Source organism: Solea senegalensis, linkage group LG13 (genome assembly GCF_019176455.1).
Source record: "Solea senegalensis isolate Sse05_10M linkage group LG13, IFAPA_SoseM_1, whole genome shotgun sequence".
Taxonomy (NCBI): domain Eukaryota; kingdom Metazoa; phylum Chordata; class Actinopteri; order Pleuronectiformes; family Soleidae; genus Solea; species Solea senegalensis.
In genome coordinates this window covers 8,446,332-8,459,878 of record NC_058033.1, presented here as the reverse complement: position 1 = coordinate 8,459,878, position 13,547 = coordinate 8,446,332, and the positions used below count along the sequence as shown (strand labels likewise).

Below are 13,547 nucleotides of genomic sequence, written 5' to 3'. Positions count from 1 at the left end.
CGAGTTGTTTCTCACCAACCAAACATCATCACCCTGTCATACACATGCACACTGAGCGAGCATCACGTCTATCTCACACGCCAGACATGGCCGGTCAAGAAAAAAAACGTGTGGAGGGAAGGAGATACGAAAATGTTTTGAAGCCTGTGGAGTGTTTTATTCTCAAAGAGATCTCCAGCTGCTTTACACAACTGAGGACTCACGCAGCAGACAGACACTGAGGTAAAGTAACCACAAGATAATCACAATAAATTTGGAATTTTGGTCATTTGAGTTGATTTTTAGTTCCAATTGCAGCACGTTAAATATTCTATGTCTTTTTCAGGACTGTGATCTCAGCTGTTTTCATTTTGTGACATGGAAACATGGACAAATCAAGAGATCATGGTGAGCAAGTAGCTATGGTTTTCAGCAACTACCATGTAGAGTATTAGTGTAATGTCATTATGACTGTGTTTCCATTTACAAAAGTAAGACATTTTTCTCACACAGCAACCTGTGTGTTTTTGATTGATGAGGTTATGACATTTTTTTCAAGTGTGATGAAGTGAAAACCTGTCACAGTCAAGAGCACTTTGCCAAAGTCAACTTATTACACATTTCTGCTGGATTATGAACAAGCCCTTACAAGACGTTTAACATTCCTCTGCAGTGGAAGCCTTCCCTCAGGAGATCAGACAACTACAGGTTACTGCCGGGCCAAGTTCACCAGGAGACGCCGCAGAGGCCTGGATCTCACAGCAGCCCACACCCGTCCCTGAAGCGGGGACGTGTCAGGAACAAAGGGGGGCGCTGTTTCACACGCAGGAGGGAGAGACGTCACAGTCCAGAAGAGTCAACATCTACCAGCATCTGCCTTCACTGGAGGAACATGAGCCAGGAGCTGGTTCAGGTAAGATGAAGTAAAAGGGGCAGTGGTGAATGTTACTGTGAAATAAATGTGTTACCTATAAGATATAATGAAGGAAAAAGTATAAGAGAGTTACTTCTGACTTTAAACAATGGTAGGATTTCTTTTCAGTGAGACCAACCATGCAAAAGTGTGTGTTTTTTTATATCAGATTTTGGATTTAATTATTAACACTTAAAACAAATTATACACAACTCGGGCTGAAACTAACGACTGTTTTCACAAATGATCTGTCAATTATTCTCTACTGGTTCGGTTCATGAAACGTCAGACAATGTTGAAAGATGTTGATCAGTGTCGCTCAAACCTGTAAATCATGATGTTCTCAAATGTCCACAAACCAAAATGATTCAGTTTTAATTATTTTTTTTGTTATACGGAGCAAAGAAACAAGAAAATATTCACATTTAATTATTTTTTAAAACACTCAAACCAATTAATCGATTATCAAAATGGTTGCCACTTAATTTAGTAATAGTTTCAGCCCTATAAACAACTTTTGAGTAACTAGTTACTATTTGTTGTGTGCTGACTGTAAAACTGTGGAGAGCAAACTATTGCTGCTTATCACGGCTCATCAGGAGCTGCTCTCTTGTGATAATAATGTAGAACGCTCCCTTAGCATTCTAACCATGTCTGTGTAAACAGTTGATGTGATATAATGAATTCAACTTTGGCAGTTTAGTGATAATGATGATGTTAAAATTTATTAAATATGTGAGGAAAATATGACCTTTATACTTAAATAATATAAGACATTTAGTATTTTCTTTGCATGCTTCTTTAAACTTTGCTACTTTTAATCTAATATGTTGTTTGTTTATTTAGTTAACAGGAACAGGTGCATTTATCATAACAAACTGTACTATTATTGTACTGTATATGTGTAAATGTACTGCATGCAGTTGTGAAAAAAAAGACTTGCTTTCTATTTTCTTGACCAACAGATGAAAGACAACAGCACAGCATAGACGTAAAGCAATTAGAGGACAAAGAAACACAAGTCGACATGAAAACCAACAGGGAGGCCGTTAAAAGACAAAGACAACTGACACGTCAAATGATGGAAGCGGTTGAACAACAGTGGGATGAATCGCAGACACAGAGAAATGAAATTGCATTCCTGAGGACAAAGACAGAACAGCAACACAGGGACATAAACAGACTGACAGCTGAAAACCACGAGCAGTTCACGGCAACGAAAGCATTGACATTAAAGATGGAAAAGGTTATTGAGAAACTCAAGGAGAACAAAAGTGAAGCCGCTCAAGAGAAAATGCAACTCCTGAAAATACAAGCAGAGATCGACCAGGAAAGAAAAACTTTGGACACACAACGCTGCAATTTGGAAATGATCAAGTACGGTGAGTCAAAAGAGGAAAGTGAGACACACAAAGTGCTCACGATAAAACAAAATCAGGAGATGACGGAGAGACTGCGTGCTGACCGTCTGCTCCGTGCAATTCACGAAGCAAAACTGGCAAAAGAACAACTCGAGAGAAGCATAAAAGACATAAATCAAGAGCTACAAATAAGTAAAAACTATATTTCAGAACACAAAAGCCACATTGAAGACGTCAAACGTAATTTTAATCTATATATTAACAAGATGAAGCAAAAGTGGACACGGAATCCAAGTGATAGTGAAATGCAAAGAGTCCCAGAGGTGGAGCAGAGAGTAAGATATCAAGAGAGACAAGACACCTCGGACAGTGTGAGAGTAAAACTCGGCAAAATCTGGGAAGAGATGGAGAAAGGTTGGGACGCGTTGGAGGACGATGAACGACGACTGGAAATGACTGTGACAGAGAAGCTGGAGCTGAAACCTGACCTTGGAGAAAGCACAGGACAAGAAATGAAAGCTAATATTGAGCAGGACAGAAAGACGCTAGATAGAGACCGACAGTTGGCTAAAGCAGAAATGGACGAATTAAAATCTATGAGGGAGAGTAACGAAAGGCTAAAACAGGAGCTGGAAGAAAGGTTCCAAAAGACAAGGAGAGAAATAAGAGAGTTGGAAGTGCTGAACAATGAGATTGAAATGAAGAAGAAGGAGCTGGCAAAAATGATAAGACTGAGCAAGAAAAATAAAGAGATGAAGAAAGAGACCGAACATGCTACACAGGACGTGAAGGACAGACAGGATACGATGGCGGAACAGGTAGAGACACCAGAAGTGAACCCAGCGGTCATGCAGAAGGTCATTTTCGACGTACAAGAAACTCGAAAGCTGCTGCACATGATTAGAGAAGATGCTCAGCACAGGAAGAGAGTCCTCGCAGAAGAAGTAAAATGGGAGAACTTTCAACAGAAAAAGAAGAAGAGGAAGCTGGAACAGTGGCTGGAGAAGACGACAAAGGAGAGAGACGAGTTGGAAATCATGAAGATACAGATGCAGCGGCGAAGAGAGGAAGATGAACAGAAACACAAAGACACAATAACCACGTTAGGGATGATGGGCGATGTGAAAGACAACATAGAAAAAGCTGTGACAGAGATTAGCAACACGCGGGAGGAAATGCTCAAAGCCCAGAGACAGATGGAAAAGAACAAGGACGATGTCAGAACATTCATGGTATGTAAATCTTATCTTATAAACCATATACAATCCTGAATGTTTTTGTTTTACAAATGTTTCGTTTTCACTACATTTTGCATTTGAATGCATTCAAGTTGTTTCACTATCACTTCTAACTTACAAACATCAATAGCAAAAAGGTACAATATTGAGGTTCTGATCCTTACTACTCCAGCTTTTGGTTCATATCAAGTCTGTTTAAATGATCTTAGTTACAAATAATACATTGAGTTAGTTTCCTTTTAGAATATGGGACTTTTATAATTATATAATAATAGTAATTGTTCCAGTTAAAGACTGTAAGGAGTCTGTATAACTCATCCCTGATCCCAAAAATTCATTATTAATGTATTTTCTAAGGACGGGACGATACCACTTTTTGTGCCCTGATACCGATATCACAAATTCGAATATCTGCAGATACAGATATTAGTCCGATACAGTCATTTTAGACCGTTTATGAACGATGAAGCTGTGAACAACACATTTCTGCTGAGTCATTTCAAAGATGTAACGCTCCAACTGTGTAACAAATATTGTTCTCCCAAAAAAGAACAAATAAATTGTCCAAACATGATTCAGCTAAAACGTTTTTGTTGGCTTTTGTGGTGTTTATGGAGATTATATTGATCGTTTTTTATAGCCCTAACAAGGTGCTTTTCTTCCCTTAACCAAACCACTACTTCTGCACTGTATAATTTCTACAACAGCAAAAACAGGATAATATGAATCATCCATAAAATGAAAACTACAAAACAAAACAAACAAAAAAAACAGCCAGCACATCAATAAAACCATACTTGTTTTCTTCATCTTTAAGGACAAGCTGAGTTCCTTGAGAGCTTGGGCCAGCAGATGGATATCAACAGAATCTGCGATCAGAAATTCTTTTTCAGGGAATAAATATCAACTTCAAACGTCCCAGAGGGCAACACACAGAGAATCTCATATGGAGCAGACACAGGAGGTTCCAGCAGATGAAGAACACAGAGTAGAAGGTGAGATTGCACAAGCAGGCGTGTCTTTTCAGTATCGAGACAAAGAGCACAGACACCTTTTTTCAGTGGAAAAGCAGAGCCTTTATGTACAGATACAGACAGAAATTTATGAAGAAACATTAATAGATGATGATCTAATGACAAATTTGAGAGAAAGAGAAGAAATGGAGAAGCAGATCTTCAGACTTAGGGAAAGTGAAGCGGAACTCAAAGAGCAAATAAAGAGTCATATGGAGGTCATCGAGGAGAAAAATCAAGAGATTAAAAATCTTATTTTGGACATAATGGAACTGCAAAGACAGAGACCAGAGCCTGAAAAGGATTTAGTGACAAATGTGGAAAGACTGCTTCCAGAAACTAAGAGCAGAGACTCTTTATGGGGAAATAGACACGAGATAGACACTTATGAATTGGCACCGCAAGTACCTGATGAGAACCAAAAACGAAATCAGGAAACAAAATCAGATCTGCAGACGTGTAGAGAGGAGATAGACGGAAAGGACACAACAGAAAGAAGGGATTTGCAAAGTCTCAGAGCAGAGATTTCCAGAACTCAAGAAATCATGAGATCAATTCAACTAGAAGTGAAAACACAACCTGGAAATGTTGATGCTGACAAGGATCCTGATTATGAAGAGGGTGAAATCGAAGGATTGTTACAGGACATCAAAGAATTCCAAGAGTTTTTGAGAATGGTAAAAAAGCGTCTGGATGAAGAAACAGGTAACATGAAATCAGTGAAAATGGGTGCAAGGAAACAGAAAAGAGAACTGGAACAGAGGTTAGAGAAAACCTTAAGAGAGCGAGACACCCTGGATCTTTTAAAAATTCAAATGCAGAAACAGAGTGGAGTGATTGAGGAGAAGATGGAAAGAATAGCAAAAGTGAAGAGCACCATGGAGAAAATGGCCGTTAAGACTAGAAATAAAAGTGATAATATACATTGTATTATAAAGGAATGTGAACTAAACCTAAGACATTTAGAAGAGATAAGCTTCAAGTTTACAGCTACAGAACACAACTTCCAAACCAGTTATCTTTCACTAACTCTGCTGAGAGCTGAGCTGGAAAACATCAAGAATCAAATCAGGAAGGACACAGGGAAGGGAGATGAAGAGAAATACAAAACAGAAATGGACAAACCTGCAAAAAAAGTAAAATACAAAGCCTTAAAACTCAGGGTCGATAAGGAGGAACTGGAGACTTACACAACACTGATAGTGGACAGTTGTGATGAGAAAAACAGAGACGGTGAGATACTGCAACAACAGAGGGACGGAGAGACAGAGACTGGGGAAATAGCGAGACAGCAAGCTGAGGCAGAAAAACACCTCAAGGAGTCTATGGAGAGACAGAGACAGGAGCTTGAAGACACAGCACAAACAACCAAAAGAGAAATAAGAGAAATGGAGCTGCTGAAGTCAGAACTGGAAATAAAGAGAAAAGATTGTGTACGGGCACTCAGAAAACTCGCGATAATGAGGAATGAAATACAAAATGAAAAAGGAAGTCTGAGGAGAGAGACCAAAAAGAAACAAAGACAATTAGACCAGAGATTGGAGAAAATCATGCGCGAGAGGGATGAATTAGAAGTAATGAAGAACAAACTTCAACAAGAGAAGAACGAGCTTTGTGCGCAGAAGATTGTGAAATGCAAGATGGCAAACCAAAGCTCAGAGGTCATTAACTCCCAAAACACAAGACAAAAGCTTCACATTCTCCTGGAAATGATAAGAAGGGAAACAGAAATTCTGAAGAATATGAATGTTGTCTTAGAGAAACAAACAGAAGGGCTCAAAGCCTTACAAGGTGAGAATAGAACCATAAGAGACAACATGAACACAATCAAATTGCAGATAAAGACGGCCTTCAACAAACTGACTGAACAAGCTTCAGCAGAGATGAATCAAACAGTCCAAATGAGGGACTATGTCCAGAAACAAAGACATGACCTTGATATCAGACTAGAGGAGGTTAAACGGGAACGAAGAGAGACGGAGGTGCTCCAGACTGAGTTGGAGTTTAAAAAAAGAGAATGTCAACAAATGATCCGAAAAGGCATTCGTAAACACCAGGAAGTGAAACAGATGTGGGATGAAATCAAAGAAAAAAAAGATGCCTTCAAGTGGGAGACAAGGAAGAGGAAGAAAGAACTTGACCAGAAGCTGGAGACGATCATCAGGGAGCAAGACGAGCTGGAGATAATGAGGCTGAAGCTGCGAAGAGAAAAGGATGAGAGCGAACAACAGAGGACATCAGGCATCACAAATGATGAAAATCTACTTCAAAATCACTGGGGACTAATTAACATATGTATGGAGAAATGTAAAGACATCAAAAGACACAGTGAAGACTTGAATGAAGCAATTATGGAGGAAAAAAGAAACATCTCAGCTCAGGGAAAGATCATAACAGAGGCAAAGAAAGACATGGAACTGATGAAGGTGAATATCAAGAGTAAAAAAGGAATAATGATGCATGCATTAAAGAACATGCAACAAGAACAAACACATTTGGAGCAACTGGAGATGAAAGACAAATCAGTATCCGTAAAAGAGAAATGTGTAGAGGAACCAGAAGAGGGCACCATGAGAGACAAGGATCTAGAGAAAGAAAATGTATTTAAGGCTGAAACATTCACTGTCACAATTAAAGAAGATAAACTGTTACAAATTCAGAAGGATGAACCTCAAGAAATGAATAAGGGAGAAAAGAAGAAAAGTAAAAAGAAAATAGTGGTGTCAGACATTGTCAGACAGAGACAAGACATGGAAAATCAACTGGAATCAGATGCTTTGCTGGAAAAGGCAGATCTAGTAAAACTAAAGGCAGAGCTTGATCACGAGAGAGAGGATCTGGAGAGAATGAACGAGATGATGAACCAAGAAAAAATGAACTTGGAGCTGATGATGTCAGACATCCAAAGGCAAAATGATCAATTACAACAAGATATGAAAGTGGAAAAAGAAAAGCTGGAAAACGCAAAGACTGAACTTCAAAAGACAAAAGAAGATAATGTCAAACTGTTTGAGGAGATAAGCCAAGAGAAAACCAACATTAAAGACCTGAACGTACAGGTTCAGGAACAAAGAAACAATCTTGAAGATGTCATTGGAAAGATGACTTTACAACAAAAAGAACAAGAGCTACATGATGACACCATCAGAAGACTGAAACAAGAACTGGAAACCAGTGAGAAGAGTAGACTAAGAGAAAGAACAGAACTTGAACTTTTGAGGGAGAATACCAACAAGACAAAAGAAAAAGTTGAAACTGCCATGAGCAGCATTAATGGAGAAAGAGAAAATCTCAGTCACATGAAGAATGAAATTGAAAAAGAAAGAGAGAAGGTTTTGAATGAAAAGGAAAATCTGGAAAGAGAAGGTTCTGAGTTGATAAGAAAAGAAGATGAAGTGTTAAATAAAATGAAAGACATTGGAATTCTGAAAGTAAAACTTCAACAACTGAATGAAAGAATGAATGACAACATCAAACAGAAAACTGAAATTTTACAGCAAAACAAAGAAGACACATTACTTCTGTACACTGCACTGGAAGAACAGTTAACGAAACTTGATGGACAGAAAGAAAAACTGGTTTGTTTCACTGAGTTGTTTGGCAGAGACAAGGATGCGTTGATAAGTTTAATGTCAGACACAGTCATCCAGAAAGAGGACATTGAGACTCAGAGTAAGCAAAAGTTTATGAATGAAAAATTACAGCTTGACAAACTGAAGGCAGAGCTGAAGGAAGAGAGAGAAGATCTGGACAGAGCAAATGAGAAGATGAACAATTCCAAACTGGAGTTTGAGCGGATGAAGACTGACATCAAGCAACAAACTGACCAATTAGAACAAGGAAGACGAGATATGGAAATGACAAAGACTGAGATACAGAAGATGAAGGAACATGCAGACAGTCTGTTTGATGAGATAAAGAGAGATAAAACAAACATTAATGATCTAAAACTACAGGTTCAGGAACAAATAGACAAACGTTTTGATGAAAGAGATGAACTGGACATTTTGAGAAAGGGTGTCAGAAATAAGAAACATGAAGTTGAAGCTGCTATGAAGAACATCAGAGAAGATAGAGAACACTTCAATCAGATGAAGGCAGACATTGACAAAGAGAGAGAAATCCTTATGAATCAAAAACATATAATGGAAGAACAATGGTCTGAACTGAAAATGAGGGAAAATGAAGTCATGAATGAAATGAAATCCATGAAATCTCTGAAAGCAAGACTTCAGCAGCTGAATGAAAGAATAAGTGAAGACGTGAAAAACAAATTTATCAGACTGGAACAAAACAAAGACGAAATACTGAAATTAGTCAGTGTTCTAAAGCAAAATTATGAGGCTCTGGATGCACAAACAATAACTATGACATGTTTCACTGAGAAACTGGCCAAAGAAAGGGAAGGTTTAATGAGTGTGATGTCCGAATTTGTCAGAAAGAGACAAGACATAGAAAGTCAACTGGAGCCAGTCACTTTCTTAGAAAAGGAAGATCTCTTAAATCTAAAGGCAGAACTGGATCAAAAGAGAGAGGATATGGAAAGAATGAGTGAAATGATGAACCAAGAAAAAATGGACTTGGAGCTGATGAGATCAGACATCCAAAGGCAAAGTGACCAATTTAAACCTGACATAAATGTGGAAAAAGAAAAGTTGGAAATTGCAAAAACTGAACTTCAAAAGACGCAAGAACATAATGTCAAGCTGTTTGAGGAGATAAGTCAAGAGAAAACCAACATTGAAGACCTGAAAGTCCAGGTTCAGGAACAAAGAAATGAACTTGAAGATGTCATTGGAAAGATGACTTTACAACAAAAAGAACAAGAGCTGCATGATGACACCATCAGAAGACTGAAACAAGAACTGGAAACCAGTGAGAACAGTAGAGTAAGAGAAAGAACAGAACTTGAACTTTTGAGGAATGAAAAAGACAAACTGGAAAGAGAAAATTCTGAGCTGATAAGAAGAGAAGATGAAGTCTTAAATAAAATGAAAGACATTGAAATTTTGAAAGTTAAACTTCAACAACTGAATGAAAGAATGAGTGAGAACATCAAACAGAAAACAGAAAGTTTACAACAAAACAAAGAAGACTCACAACTTCTGTACACTGCACTGGAAGAACAGTTTACTAAACTTGATGGACAGAAAGAAAAACTTGTTTGTTTCACTGAGTTGTTTGGCAGAGACAAGGATGCTTTGATAAGTTTACTGTCAGACTCAGTCATCCAGAAAGAGGACATTGAGCTAAAGTATCTGAATGAAAAATTACATCTTGACAAACTGAAGGCAGAGCTGAAGGAAGAGAGAGAAGATCTGGACAGAGCAAATGAGAAGATGAACAATTCCAAACTGGAGTTTGAGCAGATGAAGACTGACATCAAACAACAAACTGACCAATTAGAACAAGGAAGACGAGATATGGAAATGACAAAGACTGAGCGACAGAAGATGAAGGAACATGCAGAGAGTCTGTTTGATGAGATAAAGAGAGATAAAACCAACATTAATGATCTAAAACTTCAGGTTCATGAACAGAGAGACAAACTTTATGGCGTATTAAACTCAATAGCTTTGAAACAAAAAGAGCATGAACAAAAAGAAGATGACATCAGAAGACAAACTCAAGAAATGCAAACTTACAAGAACAGTGTTTTGGCAGAAAGAGAAGAACTGGACATTTTGAGAAAGGATGTTGAAAATAAGCAACATGAGGTTGAAGCTGCTATGAATGACATCAAAAAAGAGAGAGAACACTTCAGTCAGATGAAGGCAGACATTGACAAAGAGAGAGAAACACTGACGAGTGAAAAAGATAGAATGGGAAAACAATGGTCTGAGCTGAAAATGTGGGAAAATGAAATCCTGACTGACATGGAGAAATTGGAAACTCTGAGAGCAAGACTTCGAGGGCTGAATGAAAAGATGGGTGAACACGTGAAAAACAAAGTCATCAGACTGGAGCAAAACCAGGGCAACTTACTAAAATTCGTTAGTGTTCTGGGGCAAAACCATGAGACTCTGAATGCACAAACAATAACTATGACATGTTACACTGAGAAACTGGCCAAAGAAAGGGAAGGTTTGATGAGTGTGTTGTCAGAAATTGTCAGACAGAGACAAGACATGGAAAGTCAACTGGAGTCAGACACTTTCTTAGAAAAGGAAGATCTCTTAAATCTAAAGGCAGAGCTGGATCAAAAGAGAGAGGATATGGAAAGAATGAGTGAGATGATGAACCGAGAAAAAAAGGACTTGGAGCTGATGAGATCAGACATCCAAAGGCAAAATGACCAATTTAAACATGATATAAATGTGGAAAAAGAAAAGTTGGAAATCACAAAAACAGAACTTCAAAAGACCAAAGAAGACAATATCAAACTGTTTGAGGAGATAAGCCAAGAGAAAACCAACATTGAAGACCTGAAAGTCCAGGTTCAGGAACAAAGGAAGAAACTTGAAGATGTCATTGGAAAGATGACTTTACAACAAAAAGAACAAGAACTACATGATGACACCATCAGAAGACTGAAACAAGAACTGGAAACCAGTGAAAACAGTAGACTAAGAGAAAGAACAGAACTTGAACTGTTGAAGAATGAAAAAGACAAACTGGAAAGAGAAAATTCTGAACTGATAAAAAGAGAAGATGAAGTCTTAAATAAAATGAAAGACATTGGAATTCTGAAAGTAAAACTTCAACAACTGAATGAAAGAATGAGTGAGAACATCAAACAGAAAACAGAAAGTTTACAACAAAACAAAGAAGACACACGACTTCTGTACACTGCACTGGAAGAACAGTTAATTAAACTTGATGGACAGAAAGAAAAACTTGTTTGTTTCACTGAGTTGTTTGGCAGAGACAAGGATGCTTTGATAAGTTTACTTTCAGACACAGTCATCCAGAAAGAGGACATTGAGCTAAAGTATCTGAATGAAAAATTACATCTTGACAAACTGAAGGCAGAGCTGAAGGAAGAGAGAGAAGATCTGGACAGAGCAAATGAGAAGATGAACAATTCCAAACTGGAGTTTGAGCAGATGAAGACTGACATCAAGCAACAAACTGACCAATTAGAACAAGGAAGACGAGATATGGAAATGACAAAGACTGAGATACAGAAGATGAAGGAACATGCAGACAGTCTGTTTGGTGAGATAAAGAGTGATAAAACCAACATTAATGATCTTAATTGTCATGTTCAGGAACAAAGAGACAAACTTTATGGTGTAATAAACTCAATTATTTTGAAACAAAAAGAGCAAGAACAAAAAGAAGATGACATCAGAAGACAAACTCAGGAAATGCAAACTTACAAGAACAGTGTTTTGGCAGAAAGAGAAGAACTGGACATTTTGAGAAAGGGTGTTGAAAATAAGCAACATGAGGTTGAAGCTGCTATGAACGACATAAAAAAAGAGAGAGAACACTTCAGTCAGATGAAGGCAGACATTGAAAATAAAATCCTGACTGACATGGAGAAATTGGAAACTCTGAGAGCAAGACTTCGAGGTCTGAATGAAAAGATGGGTGAAGTCGTGAAAAACAAAGTCATCAGACTGGAGCAAAATCAGGGCAACTTACTGAAATTCGTGAGTGTTCTGGAGCAAAACCATGAGACTCTGAATGCACAAACAATAACTATGACATGTTTCACTGAGAAACTGGCCAAAGAAAGGGAAGGTTTGATGAGTTTGTTGTCAGAAATTGTCAGACAGAGACAAGACATGGAAAGTCAACTGGAGCCAGACACTTTCTTAGAAAAGGAAGATCTCTTAAATCTAAAGGCAGAGCTGGATCAAAAGAGAGAGGATATGGAAAGAATGAGTGAGATGATGAACCGAGAAAAAATGGATTTGGAGCTGATGAGGTTAGACATCCAAAGGCAAAATGACCAATTAAAACATGACATAAATGTGGAAAAAGAAAAGTTGGCAATCACAAAAACTGAACTTCAAAAGACGAAAGAAGACAATATCAAACTGTTTCAGGAGATAAGCCAAGAGAAAACCAACATTGAAGACCTGAAAGTCCAGGTTCAGGAACAAAGGAAGAAACTTGAAGATGTCATTGGAAAGATGACTTTACAACAAAAAGAACAAGAACTACATGATGACACCATCCGAAGACTGAAACAGGAACTGGAAACCAGTGAGAACAGTAGACTAAGAGAAAGAACAGAACTTGAACTGTTGAAGAATGAAAAAGACAAACTGGAAAGAGAAAATTCTGAGCTGATAAGAAGAGAAGATGAAGTCTTAAATAAAATGAAAGACATTGAAATTCTGAAAGTAAAACTTCAACAACTGAATGAAAGAAATAGTGTGATCATTAAACACAAAATGAAATGTTTACAACAAAACAAAGAAGACACACAGCTTCTGTACACTGCACTGGAAGAACAGTTAACTAAACTTGATGGACAGAAAGAAAAACTGGCTTCTTCCACTGAAATGTTGAGCAAAGAAAAGGAAAGTCTGATAAGTTTACTGTCAGATATTGTCATCCAGAAAGAGGACATAGAGAATGTATGGAAGCGAAAGTTTCTGAATGAAAAATTACATCTTGACAAACTGAAGGCAGAGCTGCAGGAAGAGAGAGAACATCTGGACAGAGCAAATGAGAAGATGAACAATTCCAAACTGGAGTTTGAGCAGATGAAGACTGACATCAAACGACAAACTGACCAATTAGAACAAGGAAGACGAGATATGGAAATGACAAAGACTGAGATACAGAAGATGAAGGAACATACCAACAGACTTTTTGATGAGATAAACAGAGATAAAACCAACATTAATGATCTTAAATGTCAGGTTCAGGAACAAATAGACAAACTTTTTGATGAAAGAGATGAACTGGACATTTTGAGAAAGGGTGTCAGAAATAAGAAACGTGAAGTTGAAGCTGCTATGAAGAACATCAGAGAAGAGAGAGAACACTTCAATCAGATGAAGGCAGACATTGACAAAGAGAGAGAAATCCTTATGAATCAAAAACATATAATGGAAGAACAATGGTCTGAACTGAAAATGAG

General features: G+C 37.8%; 1 protein-coding gene across 11 annotated transcripts in view; it reads left to right on the top strand.

Annotated features, from left to right (window-relative positions):
- Window positions 1–325: 325 nt before the first annotated feature.
- Window positions 326–13,547, top strand: part of si:ch211-250g4.3 (reticulocyte-binding protein 2 homolog a) — a 34,280-nt gene continuing 21,058 nt past the window's right edge. For 8 of the 11 annotated variants that reach the window (XM_044042407.1, XM_044042404.1, XM_044042408.1 and 5 more), the window contains exons 1-4: window positions 326–387; window positions 653–892; window positions 1,858–3,485; window positions 4,309–11,973. In XM_044042407.1, the coding sequence (XP_043898342.1) occupies window positions 366–387; window positions 653–892; window positions 1,858–3,485; window positions 4,309–11,973 (9,555 nt within the window). In that variant the 5' untranslated portion in view covers window positions 326–365. Of the gene's footprint in view, window positions 388–652; window positions 893–1,857; window positions 3,486–4,308; window positions 13,530–13,547 lie in introns of all 11 variants that reach the window. The other 3 variants (XM_044042413.1, XM_044042412.1, XM_044042411.1) reach the window with 3 other exon arrangements.